This window comes from Cibotium barometz, chromosome 20 (genome assembly GCF_041138505.1).
Source record: "Cibotium barometz isolate CiBa-2024 chromosome 20, ASM4113850v1, whole genome shotgun sequence".
NCBI lineage: Eukaryota > Viridiplantae > Streptophyta > Polypodiopsida > Cyatheales > Cibotiaceae > Cibotium > Cibotium barometz.
Window position 1 is genome coordinate 49,645,552 of NC_141065.1, and position 25,313 is coordinate 49,670,864.

The 25,313-nt window shown below is 46.3% G+C and overlaps 1 protein-coding gene across 8 annotated transcripts in view; it reads left to right on the forward strand.

Moving 5' to 3' along the window:
- Positions 1-3,680: 3,680 nt before the first annotated feature.
- The window catches only part of MSH4 (MUTS-like protein 4), a 48,568-nt gene continuing 26,935 nt past the window's right edge, over positions 3,681-25,313 (forward strand). For 4 of the 8 annotated variants that reach the window (XR_015268355.1, XM_086814926.1, XM_086814930.1 and 1 more), the window contains exons 1-19: positions 3,709-3,829; positions 3,988-4,224; positions 4,362-4,397; positions 4,474-4,586; positions 4,871-4,916; positions 5,087-5,133; positions 5,228-5,335; positions 18,549-18,624; positions 18,734-18,806; positions 18,933-19,078; positions 19,159-19,244; positions 19,559-19,698; positions 19,805-19,947; positions 20,518-20,568; positions 20,664-20,727; positions 20,816-20,959; positions 21,106-21,176; positions 21,357-21,415; positions 21,509-21,665. Coding sequence is in view for 6 of the 8 variants with exons in the window: in XM_086814926.1 (XP_086671052.1) it covers positions 3,749-3,829; positions 3,988-4,224; positions 4,362-4,397; positions 4,474-4,586; positions 4,871-4,916; positions 5,087-5,133; positions 5,228-5,335; positions 18,549-18,624; positions 18,734-18,806; positions 18,933-19,078; positions 19,159-19,244; positions 19,559-19,698; positions 19,805-19,947; positions 20,518-20,568; positions 20,664-20,727; positions 20,816-20,959; positions 21,106-21,176; positions 21,357-21,415; positions 21,509-21,665 (1,878 nt within the window). In the remaining 2 variants the exon portion in view is untranslated. Of the gene's footprint in view, positions 3,830-3,909; positions 4,225-4,361; positions 4,398-4,473; positions 4,587-4,870; positions 4,917-5,086; positions 5,134-5,227; positions 5,336-18,548; positions 18,625-18,733; positions 18,807-18,932; positions 19,079-19,158; positions 19,245-19,558; positions 19,699-19,804; positions 19,948-20,517; positions 20,569-20,663; positions 20,728-20,815; positions 20,960-21,105; positions 21,177-21,356; positions 21,416-21,508; positions 21,666-25,313 lie in introns of those variants that run through there. The other 4 variants (XM_086814927.1, XR_015268356.1, XM_086814929.1 and 1 more) reach the window with 4 other exon arrangements.

Below are 25,313 nucleotides of genomic sequence, written 5' to 3' on the forward strand. Positions count from 1 at the left end.
TTTTCCCAAAATTGGATTAGAGGTGTGTCTTGCCTATACAGGGAGGCTCATAGCACTGTTTTAGCCTGTGTGGGGGGCGTGGTGAGCATTTTCAGATTTCCCGTTCAGTGAGGCAAGGCTGTCCCCTCGCCCCTTTACTGTACCTCATTGTAGCTGAGGCTACGAGCAGGTTTCTTCGGGCTGCCCCTGGTGTTGTGGGTCTCAGGCTGCCTTTATGTACAGAGGAAGAGTTATTGGACTTTGAGTTAGTAGATGATAAGGCGTTGTTCCTTGAGGCTTCACATGCTTGTTTATGTGCTTTCCGTACAGCCTTGGTGGAGGCCTTTTGTTTGGCAGAGCAGGAGCTACTATCAATTGGCATAAGTCAGTTGGTTTTTGGATCAGTGATTCTCCTCTTGCAGATTGGGGTACAGATGGTTTTACTTGGATTGAGAGAGGATGCTCTGCTAGATACCTTGGTTGTCAGGTGGGTGTTGACATCTCCCCTGCACAACAGTTTGCTCCAGTGCTCTTAAGCATTAAAAGCAAACTTCATCACTGGAGTAGGAGGAGACTTGGCCTCTAGAGCTTTGGTGGTTAACCAAGTTTTGCTAGCCACGACTTGGTTTATCGCTTTGTGCTGGATTTTTCATAAGGGCTGCATTGGACAGCTTCGTTGCCTTATTCGGAACTTTCTTTGGTCAAGGCTTGATGGAAATGCACACACCAGGGCTAGAGTTGCTTGGGAAACCATTATCAGGCCTAAGCAAGAAGGGGGATTAAATATCATTGACCCTGAGGTGCAATGTAAGGCTTTGCTGTGTAAGCTGGTTGTTAGGGGCTTTCTTCCAGGCTCTGAGCCGTGGAAGGACTTTCTCATGCAGCAGATCATGAAGTGTGTCCTTGTTCGCGGAGGTGACTGGACTCTTAGCTCATGCTTTATTTCTTCGGATGCAGTTCACCGCTCCACTTTATCCCCCCTGGTGTTAGGTCCCTCCTACGGGCCTGGGACTGCCTGAGGAGTTTTTTGGTACACATCCCCCGCGTTCAGCGGAGGAAGTTAACCGGCAACCCATTTTGTGGAATGATTTGATCTTAGATGTGCATGGTAGGCCTCTTGGGGCAGCTATGCATATTCTTTGGGCTGGTTGGGAGACACTTTGCCCCACAGTGTTAGCTTGGAAGAGGTTTCAGAGCCTCACCGAGGTATAGAGATTGGATCTCACACAGCATTTAAGAGGCTCTAGTTGGAGGATTGCACAGATTGACGCAACCATTCCCAACCACTAGATTACTGGATCTTTCTTGGAAGACCGTCATCATTCTTGGTTTGGGGTTTTTTCTGGAACAGGTGTTCCTCTTCAGGTTATGGGTCTCCCCTTGCCTAGGGAGGATGATGTACCGGTCTTTTTTTCTGTACAGGATGGATGGCAGTTGGAGAGATGTGACGTGCAGGAGCTTATTGAGGGCCCCCAGATTCGTCCTGTCAGAGTTGTTGGCAGGTTAGGGAAGCACGTCTTTGTTGACCCCCCCAGGGATGATCACAGAGTGTTAGCCTTTGGTTGTATGGTGGCTGCCCTATCAGACATTTGCATTGGGACCCCGGTGAGTGGGTGTGGAAGGATGCTTCTAACCCCTTGAAAAGCATGCCTTTTTTCAGTTATACGATGCAGAATGCCAGACACATTTAGAGTGTCCCTACTCTTAGACCCCATTAGGAATCTTACGGCATTTCGTCGACTAACATTCAGAGGGTTTTTTGGCAGAGATTGTGGCATTCTTATAGGAAGCCACAGATTTTCTCCTTTATCTGGGTTTCTCTTCATGCTGATCTGGCCACCAATCAGTGGTCAGTTATTACTGGTGCTTGCCCAGCATGCCCTAGATGTGCAGGAGTTTCGGAGTCAGTTTACCATTGTTTATGGGAATGTAGGGAAGCACAGAGGGTTTGGTCTGCGCGATTGCACAAGTCTTTGGTAGGATTAAGAGGGATGCTATCATTTCTTTTGGTTCTATCATTTGGTTGACACAGTCTGGGCCACAGCTGAGACTCGAGGGGATTGACAGGAGCTTGGCCATTATGGTTAGGCAAGGAGTTGCTCGGCAGTGTTGTCTTCAGGATTTGCCACTTTCATACTTTGTCCCTCCGACACAGAGGTTAGACAGTTCTTAGGAGATTACTGCTAGCATCTCAGCCTGGAATATCTGGAAGGCTAGATGCACCGAGGCTATTAAGGGTACTCCCGTTCTTGTTTCTCAGTGTCTTTGCAGGATTTGGAGTGATATTATTCACACCATCATGGCTACCTGGGCCAGAATCCAGGGATCTTCGAGGGCTGCGGAGAGGAACGCGGCCAGTTTATGAGAGAGTGGGACATTGGCATCTTTTTCACGTCCTCTCATTCGGGACCCTATTGGCAGCACAGGGCTCCTAATTGGTTGAGATCTCCACCTTTCTTGGTGTGAAATCTCCATTTTGTAAATTTTTTCATACTTAATAGAAGTCTCCTTTCTGAAAAAAAAAACAACTTTCTTGAGCATGCAAGCTAGGCTTCTTTAAAAATAGGTGTGAAGAGTCGTGAATCTTATAAAAGTAACATAACTTAAAAATTCAAATATACACAAGGGAGCTTTCACATGTCCCAATTAATATACACATTGCTAATAAATATGAATGGTGCCCAAATAAATTATGACGCTTGTTGTCACAAAATCGAATATTGTTTGTCGACATTCAAAATCGATCATCTCAAGATATTCCTGACCAACACTAGCTTGCCTCCATTATCCATTCCAATGATTTGTACTTGTATCAACTAAGCCAATTAATTAATAAATTAATTGATTAAACAATCATACGATACTTCATATCAAGAAGACGATGCAACCAATACTTCCACGCATATACAGATTCATCTGCATACGCGTAAAGTACGCTACGATTGCCTTGATTTAGAAAGGCGTCCCAACCTAAAATCGTCTAGGAGAATCCATAATATAAACACCTGGGAATAAAATATTCCATTAATTCTTTTAAGAATCCATAGATAACACAACATGGGAATATATAAAATATTCCATGAATTCATTCTCATAACATGTGATGTGTGTACACCCATATGTTCAGGCTTATATGTGTGTACATTTATATGTTTAGGCTTATAAGGCACAGTTGTCAACCAGCTTCCCGATTAGGATGCCTCTCCTCATGAAGTCACAAAGCCTTGTCCCAAGTTTATGATTTTGGTAGTTGTTGTCCCCTTGCTTAACACGAGGGTTGGTTGTGGAATTGAGTCTTCTCTAGCTCATAGTGCTACTAATTTCATTCAATGTTCAAGATGGGGCTCTATTACATCCTTATGCATAAGGACCTTATCTTCGATTTCCACGTGTTGTGTAACTTTTGAATTAAGGGGGTAGGCTAGCACCTTGGGGCATATGGACTGATAAATGGACAACCCTTGACTTCTCAATCTGATGCATTCCTAAGAAGTTACACCCATTCGAATTTAGATTGTCCTAGGCAGATAGGGTTGCTAGTGTGGGGATAGATGCATATATTATCAAGATCAACTTTGCATTTTAGTGTATCTCCATCTAAGGTCTGGTTTAAGAGTTTGAGGATAAATGCGAGGCTTTTCCCATTTATTAATTAAGATTAAGCGAGTATTTAAAAGGGTGATGTGGAAGCTGACTAGGATGAGCCTCCCAAGTGGCGATGCCACAATTTATTTTGTAATGGCTCGAGCCTTGGTGTCGAGTCTGAAAAATGGCAGCGGATCAGCAGCAAGAGTCCTTGAGCATCAAATCGCACGTCGTCGTTGCCATAATCGAAAATCGAGCTAAGGAGGTGAGGGTTTTTCTTTTGACAATCTATCGTTTGCAGAGCTCGCAGGGTTAGGGCTTTTCTTCACATTCTCTCGTTTGTAGAGCTCGCAGGCTATACTCCAAGCTCTGCGTTCTCCAAAACAGCATGCCATGTGATCGATGACTTTGCTTTGTCTGCAGTCATACGTGCGCTACTTAAGTGCAGTTCATCTCTTGCAGGTAGGTCTTGCTGCATTCGACATGAGGAGTGCATCTCTTCACCTGTCTCAGTACATAGAGACAAGTCGCTCATACACAAACACCTCAACCTTGCTTCATTTCTTCGATCCTGTCGAGATTATCGTGCCTCCCAGCAGCACAGCTCCACAGGGGATGGCAGGTGCATTTGGCCTTTTCAATCACGGGCAGGCTAAAAAAGTAAGTTCTAGGGTTTTAGTGTGTACTTAGCTGCTGCAAAACTGTTCTATTTCTTCTGATTACTCGTTGCCAAGGCAGCCTATTATGATCTTTTAGCTGACCCACACTGATAAAGCCTTTGCCATTTGAACTTACAGGTAGTTTTGGCACGGGGATGTTTTGATGATACGAAGGTAATTGAAATGCTTTGGAACTTCTAGAGTGTATACATCATTCTTTTACTGGCATAGATAATCTCTTGTTTCACAGGGTGCTATGATGGTCAAGAATCTTGCAGCCAAAGAGCCTTCAGCACTCAGCCTTGATGCTTACTACAAACAATATTATCTTTGCCTAGGAGCCGCATCAGCGGTGATAAAGTGGTCTGTTATCATTCAAGAGAAACATCTAGTTGTTGTATGTTGGCAACTTGTAATTTCAAGTCCATGAGAAAAAAAGGGAAATTATTACAACCCCCCCCCCCACACACACACGATGTGCGCGCACGCACGCACGCACGCACACACACACAAGCGATGCATGCACACATACACAAGCACATGTCAATGAATATTAGTTTTTTTGATGACATCAGTGTATAAGCCCAAAGAAATGCTGAAAATTCAGAGCAATGTTATGCTTTACCTTATACCAGTATATTTTTCAGGGTAGAGAATGAGAAGGGCATTATTGTAATTCATCATTCTCTGCAGGCAAGACCATCCATTAATATTCAGCCTTGTTTTTATTCTAAAAGCAGAAACAGTTGTTCCATATCTATCAACATCATTAGCAGTGAATCAAGTCTTTGTCAGTCTCAAGTGTTTTTTAATACAAAGTTTTTGAATTGAGATTGCGATTAATTTCGAGGGTTGCTTCACAGGTTACTTTCAATGGGTCGGTGGACCATATGAGCATTGATTCAACAAGGTAAAAAGAGTTTGGCTGGGTAATTTAACTTTTGGCAACTCTTGAAGGCAAGGCGGTATGAAACTTTTCCCTGCCTGAGGGCCTTACCTTTCAGTGTGCAGAATCTGGAAGTAATTGAGTCCCTCTTACCAGCGACAGGACTGCTCAATAAGAAATACAGTAGTCTATTCCGAATGCTGAATGCCACAAAAACTGTTGGCGGGTATGTCACATCACTCAAGGCTTCTGCATATAATAAACCTTTTCTTGATTGATACATTCGAATCGAATGCATCAAGGGCTTCACCTTGATGTTAGGGAGCTCATCATTGCCTTCCACCTTCTGCCGGACAACACTGTATCTTGACATCACATAAACTTTGGGTCATGATGTGGTGCCTCAAATAGTGCTCCTAATCACCCGTAAAGAAGTGAGGGAGGAGACTCAAAGGGAGGAACACCAAATCATTCACACCACCATTGAGGAAGAGAAGATGAGGCATGCCCGCTGCCTCAACATTCGAGTCACAGGTATAGCCGAGACACCCGACTCCACTCCCGAGAAAGATGGACAGCTTCTATGCATGAAGCTCGGCTACAGGGAAGAGGACCCTCTTGCCTTCACCAAAGCATGGAGAGCCGAGAAAGATGCAACACGCAAGCGAGCCCTCATCCTATAGTTTGCAGGAGAGACGGAGACGGTCACCTTCATGAGGAAGAGGGTGATTCTACGAGGATTATAGGGAGACCCCCCATCTATTTGGATGACGACCTTACAAGGATGCAGATAGAGCACAGGAAAACATGCATGCCGAGAGTCCTACAGGCCCGGAAAGAGGGCAAGAGAGCATTCTATCGCGATGGCTGTGTCATCATCGATGGCAAGGCCACCGATTAGCGCCAGGCGGCCTATGGGACATCGGCTATGGAGGATCCAGATTCACAGATACACATAGCAGTTTTGAACTGCAATGGAGCACTTTGGACACATCCTGGGAGGATGGAGGAGGTCATGGAGGAAAGGGACATCATACTAATTACAGAGACGCACCAGAGCCCGCTACCCAAAGTAGAGGGCTATCAGTGGGAGTTTACATAAGGGAGACCATACGGCAGAGGGCATAGCGGTACTCTTCAAGCGAGAGCTATAGGAGCGCCTACAAGTGTGGTAGCACGTGACCAGGAGGCTAGATACATGTGGATTAGACTGCAGCTCTGAGCAGACAGGGTGTTATACATTGCTCTATGCTACTTCTCTCCTCGAGGATCGAGATATGCCATGACAGCAGAGGAGGAGAGTAGAGGGGAGGAGGAGGACACAGGGCCATTGGGAGAGAGACCATATGGAGCACTTTCAGATGCGATCATACACTACTCCAACCTGGGGGAAGTCCTCCTTATGGGGGACTTCAATGCACGGACACAGAGCCGACAGTGCGACATTTATGATTTCGAGCACCTCGAGGTGATGCACACACTAGAGGTGGAGGACACGAGAGCTTGCAGGGTGTCAGAGGACATGGGGCCGGATAACACCAGATATGGCCATCACTTACTTGAGCTGGGAGCGCGACACCATCTCGTTATTTATAACGGGATGAGACAGTGGTAAGATTCAGGAGCACTGACATGCTTTCCACGATCAGGGGGGGGGGGTAGCACAATGGACTACATCATGGGGTCCATGGAGACCACACAGGCAGTGACATCTTTCACCATCCCCCCCTGTCCTATTGGTGCGGATCACACGTACCTCTTACTGTCACTGGCAAGCTCCACACCAGCACCCACATAGGCATCGCATACAACTTTCTACTTCACCCATGACTTGGGTGACATATATGAGCATCATGTATATGACGGGCTATTCCAGATGGATCTCTAGATACACTCACCACCTAGCTGTCATCTCTACTACATACGGCCGCCACCCGCAGCTTCCCCCATAATACACACATTGCACGCACAGATAGATCTGGGAGCATGCCCCAGAATCGGTGGTATGATGATGAGTGCACAGAGCTATATAGACACCTCCGTGCCCAGAGAGCACTGGGGACCATTACATAGAGACAGGCGAGCCGACAGATGAGGACCCTCACACGCCATAAGAGATGTGCATATGAGGAGGCACAGTACTGGGATATATACCACTTACTCATGAGCAGAGATGCAGCCACTGCATGGCGTAGGATGAGAGCGCCTCGCCCTCGTACCCCGATTGAGGATCCACACACATGGCACACATGCAAAGAGCCTCTACCATATCCCTTAGCAGCCGCCCATACCATAGCCACAGGAGTCCTGCCCTACCACCTCTACTTTCCTTACCACCTCGATGGTAGAGAGAGCTATCCACCGGTTCCAGCATGGGAGATCGGCTGACCACACAGGTATACAGAGTGAGCATCTTATTTAAGCAACTGACACACTGGGACCCTTTGTTGCTCACCTCTTTAATAGGGCACTAGTGGAGGGCCTACTAGCTGAGTGGACTATGCACACCATCGTGCCTCTCCACAAAGCGGGAGACATGCTCGACCCCAGCAACTACAAGACTTTCATGATTGGTCATACATTGGCCAAACTTACGGGCGCAGTGCTCAAGGCAGAGTTTAGCTCATATGCAGAGAAGGAGGGACTGCGAGCACCAGGGCAGTTTGGATTCCGACGAGCTTTCTCCACTATTGACCATATATTCACTCTGAGATGTCTGATTGACCAGGCAAGGGCGCGGGAGAAGAGATTATACTGCTGCTTTGTGGATTTCCGCAAAGCATTTGACACGGTGCCACGAGAGAGACTCTTCCAACGCCTATAGTCATTTGGGGCATCTATGCTTTATATGAGCAGGTCCTCGGGCACATACGATGCCCCGGGGGGCTATCTGATGTTATTACTAGCACCATAGGTGTGAAGCAAGGATGCCCACTCTCTCCTACACTATTTGGGCTATATACATCGATGAGGTTGTTGACTTCATTGGTCACGGTGGTGGGGACGGGGTAGACATCTTAGGTACCACAGTCCACATTATGCTATATGCAGATGATATTATTCTGGTCTCTGAGTCGCGGATGGGACTACAGCACCATCTCCATGCACTCGACGACTTCTGCACATAGAGGGGGCTTACAGTGAACCTTGAGAAAACCAAGGCCATGATTTTCCACACCTCAGGGCCGGTTCGACGAGACAGGCCATCTTCACACTAGCAGGAGGACAAGTAGAGGTGGTAGACTCATATGTGTACCTGGGGATTACATTTACGACTCCGCCAAGAAGATTTACTATGGCACAGGCAGCAAGGGATAGACTCACACGAGGGTATGCAGCTCTGGCCATGCTAGAGAGACAATGTCACCAGGCACACTTCCAAGAGCCCCGCACGAAGGGGTGGTTGTTTGACACACTAGTCACCCCTGCTTTGATTTATGCTGCAACAGCATGGGCACCTGGGCTCGCCACCTCCACATAGTGTCAGATAGAGAGGCCTCAGATTCTCATGCTCTCATGGATGATCCGCAACAAACCCTCCGTCCCACATGACATTGTCCAGACGGAGTTTGCTGCACCTCCTATGCTAGTAGAGGCCCTCTTCCAGACGATCTGCTTCATACAGAGGATCGGAGATATGCCATCAGATCGACTCTCACATAGAGCTTTTGAGGAGTCCAAGCCACTCACAAAGAGTGCACATAGGAGATCATGGTATTCACAGATGATACAGTGGCTCACTCAGCAGGGTCTCGACATAGATCACCTGCCACCTTTCCAGTATGATATACATGCACCACACATCCAGCTCTCTCATAGTGAGAGGAACAGAGTCCTAGCGCACATTAGCAAGTCTCTCACCACTACGACACCCTCTGGGTCCCAGCAGTGCAAGGTTTGTGCTTGTTGGATCAACTGCTAGAACAAGAGGGACGATACAGGTATATGAGCTGAATGGTCCTGATTTGAACAAGGTTACAGAGTCGGAGAAACCAACAAGCATCAAGTGTGGAACTTTTGGTGCTTCAGCCTGTTAGCAGGAGGCGCCTGGGTTTGCAGGTAGTTGCAGAAAGCGCAGAATGGACTGTACTTCTCTTTCTCTCTCTTCTGCATACTGTCGGGTAGAACTGTAGACGGCCGGAGGACTATTGGCAGGCTGCGCAGGTGCAAACAGTAAGCTACAGGAGGTACACGAGGCGCCTGGGTTTGCAGGTAGTTGCAAAAAGCGCAGAAGGGACTGTACTTCCCTTTCTCTCTCTTCTGCATACTGTCGAGCAGAACTGCAGATGGCTGGAGGACTATTGGCAGGCTGCGCAGGTGCAAATAGTAAGGTGCAGGAGGTACAGTCGGGCAGAAGGTACAGTAAGGTGCATTGCCAGTTGTCAGTTCTGCCTCTGCTCCCTTTTCCCACCCACCCTTGCATTGGCCCCCAAGGCAGCAACTAGTAGGGGAAAACATGTCTCAACCCCTAGAGGGGGAACAGGATGGTGAGATAACCTTTCAAACCCCCACGAAGGCACTAAATGCCTACCACAGACGAATGAGGGAAGGAATCATGTCCCTTGGCTCACGAAGGATTACGAAGATGGCCCGACGAGATGAGGCCCTTTATGAGGAGCTCCAGCTTCACATAAGGACAGAGATGAACACCATGCGATAGGAGCTTGAAAAGGAATGGACCGAGCAGATGCATGCCCAAAGGAAAGTGATATACGAAACGCTGAAGGAAGAGATATATGTCCAATTGAAGGGAGAAATGCAAGCCCAAGTACGGGTTGAGATGGAATTAGCCCAAGCCTTGATGCACACGGAAATGAAAAAAGGGATGGAGAAATGGAAGGATGACATGCTCCGAGAGATTGGCACAACAGTTGCATCGTACGAAGGCACTTTGAAGACATGTGTGGCTGACCGCGAAAAAGTCATCACAGAAATGCAAAACACTTTGGAATCATGTAAGGCAAAAGTGGCTGAAGGTGAGAAGGAAATGCCTTCATGGGCTGAAATTGCCAATGCCACAAAGAAACAAATTGAGGAAGTCAATCCATGGATTGAAGTAGTAAAAAAACAGAAGGATACACTAGTCAATAAAGTAGAGGTGATGAATGCTACATTGGAAGAGGAAGCCAAGAGACGGGCACGTGCCTTACATGTACGTGTAGTTGGGTGGGAAGATAAGGGAAATCCCCAAGAGGATGCAAAAGCTCTTGCAACAAAAATTGGAGCCACTGATGTACCCATTACCGGAGCATGGCGAGTAGGCAGAGATGAAACCAGGGCGAAGATATTGATCATCAGGTTTGGTGACTTGGAGGAGAAGAAGGCATTCCTCTCCAAAAGGATGGCCCTTAAGGGGAAAAAGATTTATTTGGATGAGGACCTTACACCGGCACAGATAGCACACTGGAAGGAACACATGCCACGTGTGCTTGAGGCAAGAAAAGAGGGGAAATGGGCGGTATACAGAGATGGCCGAGTCATCATTACGGAGAGGAGGCCCGCTTGACGGTGCGCGGCCTATGAGACCTTGCGATTCAAGGCAACGGAGCCCTTAGAACAGATGCAGGATACTTTCAGACAGTGTGATATGGCTATGTATACGGAGACCCATCAGTGCACAAACAAGAGGCTTCCTGACGTCCGGGGTTATAGATGGGAATCAGTTTTCCGCCCTCAGCCACGGACAGTGGGAGGTACCAGAGGATCTGGAGGAGTGGCAATACTTTACAGGGAGGAGCTTCGTGACAAAATACATGTGATACATAGAGATGTAGATGCGAGGTACATGTGGGTCCGAATATGCAGAGGGGGGCTCCGCGAGCTATATGTGGCGGTATGCTACTTTCCCCCAGCCCACTCTAGGTTTGCACCATTAGGAGAGTCGCCCTATACACCACTATATGATGATATCATGAGGTTTGCCAGCATGGGAGACATATTACTATTGGGAGACTTTAATGCACGTACAGGCACAGAGCAGACAGAGTTGTATGATACTCAAGAGGCTATGTACCGGGAGATCACGGCAGAGGATGTAGGGTTGCAGAGATCAGCACAGGATGAGGGGGAGATTACAGATTATGGCAGTCATTTTCTCACACTCGGGAGTGCACATGGGTTGGTCATATACAATGGCCTATCGAGATGGCAAGGATCAGATGCTCTCACACACTGGAACTCTAAAGGGGGAGCGAGCACAGTGGACTACTTGATGGGATCTCCTTCATTGATACCTGATGTGCGGGGTTTCACGATTTCTAGTAGGCCCATTGGCATAGCAGCCGATCATGCATCCTGAGTTTCACACTAGTAGGTAGATCCCCGAGAGATGGGCCAGCCACTCAGCTACCTAGGTACCCGAGATATCAGTTTACACGTGAGAGTTGGGGTTTATCGGGATGCAGTATCTGATGGCTTGTTCGCTTTAGACCCGCATAGCCCTTTGGACGAGATCACGAGAGGATTGGCAGGTGTTCTACATGCATCCGCCTCATATGCATTTCCTTGCACTATGATCCCTTCCACCACCCCCGTAGCACTGCCCCACAGAACAGTTGGTATGATGATGAGTGTCGTGAGACACGAGCACAGCTACAGTGTGAGATTGCCATTGGGTCTCACACGCATAGACAGGCCAGGATGATCTTTCGGCGCCTTGTGCGGAGGAAGAAACGAGCCTATCTGGCTAAGCTAGAGGAGGAGATCTACCAACTCTTCCTGGGGAAGGACAGCAAGAGGGCATGGAAGATGTTTCAGGAGAGACAGCTTGGTACTCCGATTACTGCACCTGAGGCATGGCATACTTATGCTAGAGAGCTATATGATGCACTAGGACAGCCCCCCACCCCCCCTCCACTGGGAGCTAGACCGGCTAGCAGCACCTTTTTTACTATGCGGATGGTGCTAGATGCAATAGACAGGTTACAGAATGGAAAGGCATAGGATCATGATGGGCTAGTTGGAGAGCACTTCTCATATGCACGAGACACTTTGGCTCCGCTCATCGTACACGTGTTTAATCGTGCCATTTGTGAGGGTTCCCGACAAGCTGGACAGAGCATATCATTGTACCACTCTTTAAGAGTGGGAGAGTGGGGACCCCATGGTACCAGGCAACTACAGGACGATCATGATTGGTCATTACTTGGCCAAATTATATGGCTCTATATTGGAGTCGGAGCTGAGCCGATGGGTAGAGAGGCATGGTCATCGAGCACATGGACAGGTTGGCTTCAAGAGAGGATTTACTACCTTGGATCACATACTGACACTTTAGGCACTTATCGAAGAGGGTAGGGCACACAAGAGAAGGATATACTGCTGCTTTGTGGACTTCCACAAAGCCTTCGATACCGTACCACCTGCTAGGCTTATGCATAGATTGCATGACATTGAGGTACCCGAGGATATGCAGTGGGGGATATATGCTTTGTATGAATCTGTGTGACAGGCAGAGTCCGAGCTCCAGGCGGACTATCTGATAGGGTGACCAACACGATAGGGGTGAAGTAGGGATGCCCGCTATCGCCCACCCTCTTTGGACTGTACATTGATGCGGTCTCTGATTATGTAGACAGATTGGGAGGCCCAGGGGCATGCTTGGCACGAGTGTTGATACCCATCTTCTTATATGCTGATGATATTGTTCTAATCTCAGGATCTCCGGAGGGATTACAGAGACACCTGGATGCATTATAGGCTTTCTCTGTGGATAGAGATCTGACAGTGAACCTTGGGAAAACCAAGGTTATGGTGTTTAACACCACACAGGCATGGGTGACGAGATCAGAGCCTCAGTTCACTTTCTAAGGGGAGCTGGTAGAGTACGTCAGGTCATATGTCTACTTGGGAGTTACTTTCACAGGATTGCATTTAACGAGGCAGCAACAGCTAGATTAGCTCGAGGGCATGCATCCTTGGGGGCACTTGAGAGGCAGTGTGCACACATACAGTTTCAGGAGCCACGCACCAAATTGTGGCTATTTGATACGCTTGTCACACCGACCCTCTTGTACGGAGCTCCAATTTGGGGGCCCAGTATACATCACAGATCTCAGAGAGGGACAGATGAGGGATGGAGGCAAATGGAGAGACCACTGATTATGATGATTGCCTGCATGATTCGGAGCAAATCATCGGTACCACATGAGATTGTTTGGGCTGAGTTGGGTGCCCCACCAGTAGTAACCGAGGCCCTATTCCAGGTAGTTACCTTTTTACAGCGGCTATGGGAGCTCCCTCAGCAGAGGTACTCCCGATTGGAATTGACCTCATCCATACAGTTGGCAGAGGATGGAGATACTCATTGTTGGTACGCTCAGATGAGATCATGGTTTGACCTACATGGTTTGCGGATAGAGGCACTACCATCCTTTTAGTACAGTCTAGATTGTCCATTTTTGGATCTCACCTGCTCAGAGCAAAACCGCGTGATCAGGATGGATATCAACAGAGTGGACACAGAGAGGACATGGACTAGCTCCCTTGAGCCTTTGGGCACGAAAATGGCTCATTACAAGAGCCATTTTCTACACCTCTCCCCGGATGATTTTATCACCCGCCCGGCGTACATGGATGTACACCTATCACATGGGATACGTTGTGCCATTGGACAGGTCCGGACCTCATCACACCAGCTGCGGATTGAGACAGGGCGATATGTGTATCAGATCGTGGATGACCACATTTGTCAGCTATGCTACCAGGAGGAAGAGACAGAGGAACACTATATTTGCCGATGTACAGTCTATTATGAGATCCGAGGGAGATATCATTGCCTCTTTCGAGAGGGTTTTGGGCCGTTACGCAGGGTCATGGAGTTTGAGGATCAGAGATGCCTGGGATTGTTTCTACTTGAGTTTAGGAGACACAGAGAGACCCTCTAGGCAGACAGGAGGCCGAGCCATGATGTACCTATCAAGGCAGACCACGCTTCCAGGGAGTCACAACTGATAAGCAGTTATCTTATGTCGTGCTCGTCGGCCACGCCCACCAGGATCCCGACCACGGCATCCTCACCATTGCCAGATCAGAGCCATAATTTCTCGGCATCGGAGGCGCCTACCGCACTTCTACGACCTCTCCATTCTAGACAGCCCCATGGCGGAGATACTTGATCTAAGGAGAGGGCAACACTTCAACTGATGAGCATACATGGATCTACCTGATATACATTTTTCAGTATTTTCCAGTATTTTCTACTCAGTATCATCTAGGAGTCTTATAGTTCTGTTCTTATAACTGTAGGACAATCAGTTTATTGTACTTTTTAGTCTCATTTAGTTGTTCTCTTTGATGAGACACCAACTTCAGATGTACTCTCAGTTTTGGTCTCATAGGCCACTATGGCCTCTTAGAGACTTTAATATATTATTTCATTTCATTTCTCTCTCTCCCACTCCCTCTCCCACGGGCCACTCTCACTCTCTCTCTCACTCTCTGTCTCTCTCTCCCAGTCCCTCACTCTCACTCTCTCTCTGGAGTCTCAACCCGCAAGCTTTCTCTTGGCTCTAGCCTCTTAACTTTTAAGTTTTAAGCCTTAAGCCTTAAGAGCGCACACACACACACACACACACACACTCTCTCTCTCTCTCTCTCTCAACTTTCACTCTCTCTCATGGCATCTTCTTCACAAGCAACCTTCGGCTCCGCACGTCATGGTGGTGCTAGAAGAACTGATGGTTGGTCATGGTGGGAAGAGGTTAATGCCAACCGCCCTGGAAGTGGAGGAGGTTCACGCCCGTGGTCTTGCAAGCTTTGTCCCTATAGGCGGACGAGTGGGTCAGACAAAGTGAGAGCCCACCTTATGCATGAGTCCGGGCACGAGGTTCAGTTTTGCACGGGAATCACATCGGAGAAGAGAAGGGAGCTTCTTGAGCATGAGGCTTTGAGGGCTGCAAGGCCGGCACGTGTGGCTGTGGATCTTGCAGCATTTGTGACGCCACCTGAGGGGTCTGTTTTAGGGTCAGGGGGCGCTTTGTCGGGCATGAGGCTCTGAGGGTTGCAAGGCCGGCACTTGTGGCTGTGGATCCTGCAGCATTTGTGACACCACCAGAGGGGTCTGTTTTAGGGTCAGGGGGTGCATCTACCACATCTACACCACGGCCACATGGTGTAGGTTACTTTGTGATGATATATCTTTTCTTTCTTTCTTTTCTCTCTCTCTCTCTCTCTCTCTCTCACTCTCTCTCTCTGTGTCCGTAGCCAATGTACTGTGTACTATGAGATACAAGGGAGATATTGGTGTCTCTTCCAAGAGGGTTTTGGACCATTACGACATGTGATGGAGTTTGAGGATGAGAGGTATTTGGGGCTTTTCTTATTGGATCTCAGACGCCATCGAGAGGCTCTCCTACAAGCCAGGACAACACACTAGGATCCACCCCGCCAGCGAGCCATGACCAATTTTTTCAGGACCAGGATTACCCCGGCAGATACAACCAGGACCTCCACTACCCCCTCGGCGAGCGAGACGTCCCATAGACGTCCTTCAGGAGGAGTCACCCTTGACAGAGCCATAGCACTTTGTCGAACGAGACACCCACGCTTACCAAGACCTCGTCCACGACTGCTTCATCACTGGTGGATTAGAGCCATCATCACCCGCCACAAGAGACGACTGCCCCGCCACTTTAGTTTCTCTATCTTACAGCACCCCATGAGAGAGATACTGAGATGAGTAGATTACACCAGTCTTATGCTAGTTGTGGATATTATACACTTTTGTTGTAACTTGTACCTTAGTAGGAGTATTTTCCTTTCATAGTTGTTTAGGACTGTTTTTAGTCCTTTTTGTCTTGCTTTTGATGAGACACCATCAGCTGTGTACTATGTTTTGGTCTCATAGGCCACTTTGGCCTTTCGCAGACGTTAATATATCTCTCTTTCTTTCTCATGTTTCATGTTCCTGGTATTCCATGATGAGATTCCATAAATAGTTTTGTATCACCCGTGAGATAGCTTTGTTTTGTTTCTATTTTATTTTCCGTTCCATGATGAGATATGCCATGGATATGATCATATCACTTTGGTGCCATAGGTCCATTGGGTCTTTTAATCTCTCTCTCTCTCTCTCTCTCTCTCTCTCTCTCAAAGACCCGTGCCCACCTACTCTCTCTCTCTTTCTCAAAGACCCGTGCCCACCTACAGTAGGAGATTGCTCTAAGCTCCACACTTACCAGTAGGCACGAAGAAGTGTGCGTATCTAGCCACACTTGAGCAAGAGCTATACCAACCGTTTTTGGGACGGGACTGCAAGGAGGCTTGGAGGCTACTCCGATTACCTCGCCCGACACTTGGCATACCTATGCGGCCTCCCTTTACCACGTCCCCGGACAGCCACCTCACCCTCACCCTCACCCTCACCCACCTAAGCCTCGCCGCCCCCCCCCCCCCCATTCCTCCTCCTTCCAGTTGAGTATGGTTAGAGATGCCATTGATAGGATGCAGAATGGGAGAGCACATGAATTATAATGAGTTGCTTGCCGAGCATTTCTCCCATGCCAAGGATGTGTTGGCTCCACTTTTGGTTCATATGTTTAACCGGGTAGTATGCGAGGGTTTTAGTGATAGTTGGTCCTTGAATACCATTGTGCTCATTTTGAAGGCGGGTGATCCCATGGATCCCGGCAACTACTGGACTATTATGATTGGTCACACATTGGCCAAGATTTATGGATTGATCTTGGAGCATGAGCTCAGCAGATGGTTTGAGGAGTAGAGACTCGAAGCATTAGGTCAGGCATGTTTTCGGAGAGGACACTCCACACTGGATCACATTTTCACACTACGGGGCATCATTGAGGAGGGGAGAGCTCATGGGCATCACATATACTGTTGCTTTGTGGATTTCCGCAAGGCTTTTGACACTGTCCCATGGATCTGTTGCTGTTGCTGCTTGTCGAAGGCGGCGTTGATGTGGTGATGGGCTCAAGTGGAGGAGTTGCTGCACAATAGTACGGCTGTACTACAATACGAACATGTATGGATCTGCTAGTACATATGTACGGATTGCTGCCGCCGACCGTACGAACAAGTACAAGAAATTCGGGTCAGTATCAACCTAGAGGTATGATACCAAATGTTGAATGTCCTATGGTATGGAGGCTTGAAAAGCTTCATGGCTATGGCTGTGTGAGCGGCACACAGGGAGAGTACCATGATGTGATTGTTATGTATTTGATTCAATGAAGTACATGTATTTTTATAGGTTACAAAGGTTGCCTCAGTGACATCATTGCTTATGTCATAACACACAAATATCTAGATATTATTATAACCCCTCTAAGAGGTGGTTCACACACAAACATACCACCTCACTCATAAGAGTGGGTTCACACATGTAAGACCTTGATTCCTAACAATGATGAGATGGACATTATTGTATCACTTTGGTCTCACAGGCCATTGGGTCCTTAATAGACACTTAATTATATATATATATATATATATATATATATCTTAGTGGCCCCACCCTAGGTGGTGGACATTACCTCCATGTGTACATTAGAAGAGGAGGATGACACCTGATGAGCACGATTGGTTACACCAGCCTCATTTCTCATTGTACATCTAAGGCCCGCATAGTACATGGGCTTTGGTACTTTTGTTTGATCTTCATTTTTCACACGGAACTTATGTAACAGTTTTTGGTCACATTGACTCATTGGGTCTTTACTAGATAGTAATAAAATCTTTCTTTTTTTCTTTCTACGTCTCTTCTCTATATTTTCTAGATTAGTTTTCTTGATTTAAATCATAACTTGCTTAAGGCTTTTTACTAGTTACTCTGTTTTTTGAACTTCAGAATTTTCAGAAATTTGTATTTTTTCTTTGTGTCCTTGTATTCTTTGCAAAACTTTTTCTACCGTTCTCTAGGATCGTATTTGTTTGTTGTTAAATAAGTGCAACTATTTATTTTCTCAATTCATAAGGTTGGATATAATCCAATCTTCTGAAAGTATATGTCTTTGTTTCCATAGCCATGCATGTGCCCGCATGTCAGTGTATGCATATACATGTACATGTATGTATTTTTGAATATGCAAGTGATCCTGCTTACAGGTTGGCTATGATGAAACTGGGGGATGGCCAAGTGCATGATTATGCTCTGTATTACTGTGCATGCTTAAGGCTGGCTATGAGTTGAGATGTCCTTGCATGGTTCTCTCTTTTTGAATCGAGTGGATGTATAGTCCTATTGTTGATAAGAGTGAAAAATTCTTGTGCAAAATACAAGAGTGGTGGGTTGATCATGGATGAGTTAACTAATTAATGGGCCATGGATGTTGTCATGTCTTATTTGAATAACAAGGGTAACAGGGTTGAAGATTCTCTTAAGTTTTGGTGTCCTGGACTGTTGCATGTGGAGGTTGCCATGATAATTTCTTTTTCTTTACGTTAATTGTTTTGTCATGTTTTATCATAACATGAACCTGCAGGTCAAGGCTTCTGCGAGCTAATCTTCTTCAGCCACTAAAAGATGCAGTGACTATAAACATTCGCCTCAATTGCCTAGTAAGGAGTAGAATCAAGCAAGTTCTATAGTCACGTGCTTGTGGCGTTCATCAATTGCACAATCCTCATTCCCTGACTGCTGTCTTGTGCTTTGCCGTGATTTCAAAAGGAGGAACTGACAAGCAATGAGAAGCTGTTTTTTGGACTCTCGAAAGTTCTTCTGAAGTTTCCAAAGGACATCGGTAAACACAAAAAGTCAACAAACTGTTGTTGATACATGTTTAAGAGAGGCCTTCAGTCAGAATTACCAGCAACTAGTGTTTTTGCTGTCAATGTATTCTGACCTTTAATTGCTATGGAAAATGAAGATCGGATTCTCTGTCACTTTTGCTTCCGGCAAAAGAAAACTGTAGAAAACTCAACAGATTCATCCAGCACAAAAAAGAGTCAAGCTCTTGTTGCTAGTATTATTCTGCTCAAGGAAGCAGTTGAGGTTCTTCCTGCTCTTACAGAGGTACTATTCAGGTTAGTAAAATATCAGAGCTTTTTTCCACATAAGTATGATGCTTCAACGTTTTCAGCTGTGGTTTTCAGGTTCTCAAGCCAGGAAAGAGCCTACTTCTTTCTGACATCAGAGAGTCGGTGTGCCAGCATCCAAAATTTGCTATCTTACAGAAGAGGTTCGTAGCTTGATTTAAACCGACACACCACTGTTGTTCATAACAGAATTTGCATAGCTTAAGAAGTCATGGAATTCATGCTTGAACACAAAGAGAGGTCCTGGTTTGTTTTTTCTAGTAAGGGGCTGTGATTTGGCCAGTGAGTTGTGTCATTTGAGCATCCTAGAAACTTGAACAATCTAAACAAAGCATATCAGTGCTGTTGAGGTCTAAACTGTCTTGTGGCAGTCAAGTGGTGGTCTATAGGATCACATCCTTAGGTACTTTGTACAAGATATAATTTGATCTAAACAAAGATGTTTTTCTTCTTGCAGAATTGAGGAGGTAATTGATGATGATGTGCTGCATGCAAGAGCGCCATTTGTTGCACGGACACAGCAGTGCTTTGCAGTCAAGTCAGGAATTGATGGTTTTCTTGATATAGCGAGGAAGGCATTTTGTGAAACTAGCGAAGGTTGATGAACTTTGGTGTAGCAAGGGATAATGGAAACCTTTGTTAGATATATCTGGATTAAAAACCACAGCCTTAGTGTTAAGTATGAATGCTTGTGAATGCTCAGCTATACATGCCCTGGCAAAGAAGTATAGAGACACTATGGGGTTGTCAAATTTGAAGATGCCTTTTAACAGCAAAAGAGGCTTCTACATCACTTTTCCAGAAAAAGATGTCCATGAACAGGGGCTGCCACGGATTTTTCTTCAGGTATACTGCTTAAAGAAACAATCCAAGAAGATAAATGTAACTGTTAGCAGGCCATTGCCTGAGCAGCTATGGCACTCTGCTGCCCACAAGGAGGCATGGGTCAGAAACACCCCCCCCCCCCCCCAACCCCTCCACCACCCAACCCCACCAGGGCCCAGATTCCTGCCGACACACACTCGTGTATACACGCATGCCTGCATACATACACAAGTGTATGTATGTATATGTGTGTGTGTACATAATGTATATATATGTGTGTGTGTGTGTGTACATAATGTATGTATATGTGTGTGTGTACATAATGTATATATATGTGTGTGTGTGTGTGTGTGTGTGTGTATACATAATGTATGCATGTATATAGCTCGTGAGCAGGCATACATGTGTACACACACAATTGTGTGCACATGCATGCCTGCATACATACACACGCATGTATATATGTGTGTATGTGTGTACATAATGTATATATATGTGTGTGTATGTATGTGTATACATAATGTATGCATGCATGGATGTATGTGTATAGGCCATTAGAAGTATCTAACTGTAAATTTTTTCCATGTATAGGTCACCAAACAAGGGAAAAATATTCATTGCTCAACACAAGAGTTGATCTCTGTGAGTTATTGTAGAGTCAGTTTAAGGTTAAGAAGTGATGCAGCTTCTTTACAGAAAAGCTCACTTGTTCATGCAAACGAACTTTGCTACAACAGCTGAATATCAGGAACAAAGAAGCTGCAGCAGAGTGCTACCACAGAACAGAAATTTGCCTAGAAGGTTTGTGAAATATGCTATCACAATCAAATGAGTTCTTTTTTGTTTCTCTTTTTTGTTGATGAGTTCCGATACATGTGCTTCACCACAGGTATCATTGATAGAATCAGGGAAGATGTCGCACTTCTTACACTGTTATCAGAGTCTATTTCTCTTCTTGACATGATCGTGAATTCCTTTGCATACATGGTCTCAAGCAAGGAAGTTGGAAGCTATACTCGACCAGAGTTCACAGGTTTCTTTCCAAACAACTCAAAGGCATCCTCTTTGAGCGACTTAGGCATTAGATGACCTAAGCATCTTAATAATATAGATTTTTAGGAGTGTCTAGGTACAATAATTGAGTACTGTTAACAGATGATACTACTTGTCTTGACACAGATGATGGACCTGTAGCTATAGAAGCTGGACGGCATCCTGTAGTGGAGGCTCTGCGTTCGGACCAATTTGTGGTAAAAGAGTCAGGATTACTGCATATTACCGCATAGACTAAGGGCTGAGAAGGAACTTAAGCCCTGCCCTTGAATCACAAAAAAAAAAGGACTTGTTTGTGCAGCCAAATTATACATTTCTGTTTGCTTGTTGAGTGTTGAGTCGTCATTATAGTGAAGGCATGAAGCTTGATTGTGCAGCCGAATAATACATTTCTTTCAGAGGCTTCCAATATGGTTCTTGTGACTGGTCCAAATATGTAAGAGCTCCCTCATGCTTTCTAACATGGTGGACAGTTAAAAATTATTTTCTTTGAGGTATTGCTAATACATGGCTTTTTTGTTTACCGTAGGAGCGGGAAAAGCACCTATCTTCGTCAAGTCGCGTTAATAACAATTTTGGCTCACATTGGTTGCTTTGTTCCTGCCCGCTTTGCATCCTTTCGGGTTGTCGATCACATATTCACTCGAATAGGTTCAGGGGATAGTTTAGAACCCAATTCCAGCACGGTAATGATTTGTGCATCAGTTAACTAACATAGGATTATAAGATGAATGACATATCTATGTGTGTGTGAGAGAGAGAAATGAAATGAAATGATATATTAACGTCTCTAAGAGGCCATAGTGGCCTATTAGACCAAAACTGAGAGAACATCTGAGAGAGAGAGAGAGAGAGAGATATTAACGTCTGTGAAAGGCCAAAGTGGCTTTTGAGACCAAAACATAGTACACAACTGCTGGTGTCTCATCAAAAGTAAGACAAAAAGGACTAAAAAAGTCCTAAACAGTATGAAAGGAAAATACTCCTACTGAGGTACAACAAAAGCGTATAATATCTACAACTAGCACAAGACTGGTGTAATCTGCTCATCTCAGTATCTCTCTCATGGGGTGCTGTAAGATAGAGAAACTAAAGTGGCGGAGCTGTCGTCTCCTGTGGCGGGTGATGATGGCTCTAATCCACCGGTGATGAAGCGGCCGTGGACGAGGTCATGGTAAGCGTGGGCGTCTCGCTCGACAAAGTGCTATGGCTCTGTCAAGGGTGACTCCTCCTGAAGGACGTGTGGCTCGCCGAGGGGGTAGTGGAGGTCCTGGTCGTAACTGCCGGGGTGGTCCTGGCCCTGAAAAAATTTGTCATGGCTTGCTGGCGGGGTGGGTCCTAGTGTGCTGTCCTGGCTTGTAGGAGAGCCTCTCGATGGCGTTTGAGCTCCAATAAGAAAGGCCCCAAACACCTCTGATCCTCGAACTCCATCACATGTCGTAATGGTCCAAAACCCTCTCGGAAGAGACACCAGTATCTCCCTCGTATCTCATAGTACACAGTACATCGGCATATGTAGTGCTCCTCTGACTCCACTTCCTGGTGAGAGAGCTGACAAATGCGGTCTTTGGCTTCATCCCCTTGTATATGCCAGTCTCTACCCTCAGCTGATGTGATGAAGTCCTGATCTGGCCAATGGCACTGCGAATGCCATGTGAGAGATGGGTGTCCATGTATGTAGACTGTGTCACAAAGCCATCTGGGGAGAGATGTAGAAAATGGTCCCTATAGTGGGCCATCTTCGTGCCTAGGTCCTTTCTTCTGCATCTAGCCTCATGATGTCCATCTTGATCACCCTATTCTGCTCAAAGTGACTAAGGTCCAAGAAGGGGCAGTCCAGGCTGTAATCAAATGGAGGGAGTGCATCAATCGTCATGCCATGTAATCTCAGCCAGGTACACATCTGGGCTTACCAACATCGTGTATCGCCGTCTGCGGCTAATTGCCTGGAAGAAATAAGTGCTAGGTGTGGGTATCTCTGTCTGGGGAGCTCCCATATCCTCTGCAAAAATGTCACTGACTGGAACAGGGCTTCGGTAACCACTAGTGTGGCTCCTATCTCTGCTCTGACAATCTCATGAGGTACCGATGGTTTGCTCTGAATCATGGGTGCGATCATAGTCACCAGTGGTTTCTCTAGTATCTGCCATCCATCATATAGAGGCTGGGTCCCCATATGGGTGAGCCATATAAGAGTGTAGGTGTGACCAATGTGTCAAACAACCAGAGTTTGGTGCGTGGCTCCTAAAATTGAATGTAGGCACATTGTCTCTCTAGTGCCCCCAGGGCTGCATATCCACGTGCCAATCTAGCATCTGCTGCCTGCCTCATAGAGAACTGTGGTCTGCTGAATGTGACTCCTAGGTACACATATGATCTGGTGTACTCCACTGATTCACCTCTAAAAGTGAACTAATGGTCGGATCTAGTCACCCAGGCCTGTGCGGTATTGAAAACCATAATCTTAGTCTTCCCAAGGTTCACTGTGAGGTCTCTATTTGCACAAAACGACTGCAAAGCATCCAAACGTTGTTGCAAACCCTCAGGGGAGTCTGCAATAAGTACGATGTCATTGGCATATAGCAATATGGGTATCCAAACCCCTGCGAGACTGGCCCCCTGCCCCCCCCATCCTGTCAATGTAGTCGGATATCTCATCAATGTGAAGTCCAAAAAGGGTGGGTGACAGTGGGCATCCTTGCTTCACCCCAATGGTGCTAGTCACTGTATCCGACATGCCTCCGGGAGTCCGTACTCTGCCTATCACCGCCTCATATAATGCATAAATGCCCTACTGCATCACCTCGGGAACACCAATGTCATGCAATCTCCTCATGAGTTTGGCACATGGCACCGTGTCAAAGGCTTTGCGGAAATCCACAAAGCAGCAATATATCCTCTTCCCCTGTGCTTATCCCTCCTCAATGAGAGCCTCGAGGGTAAATATGTGATCCAAAGTCGTGAAACCTCGTCTAAAACCTACCTGCCCAGGTGCTTTGAGTTAATGTGTCTCAGCCCATCTACTCAGCTCTCGATCCAAAATAGATCCGAATATCTTGGCCAAGCAATGGCCAATCATGATGGTCCTGTAGTTCCCTGGTATCATGGGGTCACCACTCTTAAATAGAGGTACAATAGTATGTGTCGACCAACTATCTGGGAAACCTTCGCAAATAGCCCTGTTAATTATGTGTACTAGTAGTGGTGCCAATACATCTCTGGCTCCGAATCCGTTGTCTTTTAGTCTCGACACCCTTTAGCAGATCGGTGAGATCCACCGACATGTTAGAAAACTTGTCTATGTGGGTGAAGTATGCTTGGCATATACCCACAAAGGATCTGATGTCATAAGCAGTCTGTGGTACTTCCAATTGACAATCTCGGCCACCTTGGCCGGATCAAGTCAAATGCCTTTTGCACTAATTATATATCCAAGGTAATGAACCTCGAATAAATAAAATTCCGACTTCTTCTCATTGACGTAGAGCTTGTTGCTTTCCAGCAACTTCAAGACTTTCTCCACATCAATGTCATGCTGCTTAACAGTAGCTGAAAATACCAGTATGTCGTCAAGAAATACGAACACACACTTTCCAATCAATTTTGGGAATACCTGCATCATCATGCGGTTGAATGTGACTGGGGCGTTCGTCAAGCCAAAAGGCATGACCACAAATTCATAGTGTGCTCATTTCGAGATGTCCCCCTCAACAATCCTCACCTGGTGGTACCCACTCTTCAAATCGAGTTTTGAGAACATCGTAGCCTCATTCAACCTCTCGAGAATATAGTCCATTCGAGGCATTGAGAATCTACTCTTGATAGTCAACTTATTGAGTGCACGATAATCGACACACAATCGAGAAGACCCATCCTTCTTCTTGACAAACAGGATCGGTGTTGCAAATGGCGACACTAGGACGGATGAAGCCAGATTGCAATAATTCTTGGAGTTGGCAGTTCAACTCTGATTCCATTGCCTGGAAAGTCGATATGGAAACTTGCTCGGGAGTTCTGAGCCTGGGAGGAGGTCGATCTTGTGGTCCTCCGGTCTGGACGGGGGGAGCTGGGAAGGGAGATTTTCCCTAAGAAAAATCTTTTGGAACTTTTCATGGAGGGCCAAATACTTCTTAGAAGCATCGTCTAGGCAGTCTGGATGTAAATCATCGCACAATGTGCGCCTTTCCTGATTGCTTGTTTAGCCTGCAAGTGGCTTATGAGCAGAACGTTCGCAATTCCAGGCTCACACTTAATGGTCACCGGGCGTTGGACACATTCCGACTAATCTGGAAAGTGTGCTTGACATCAGGAAGGAACTTGTGAAACCACTGAAT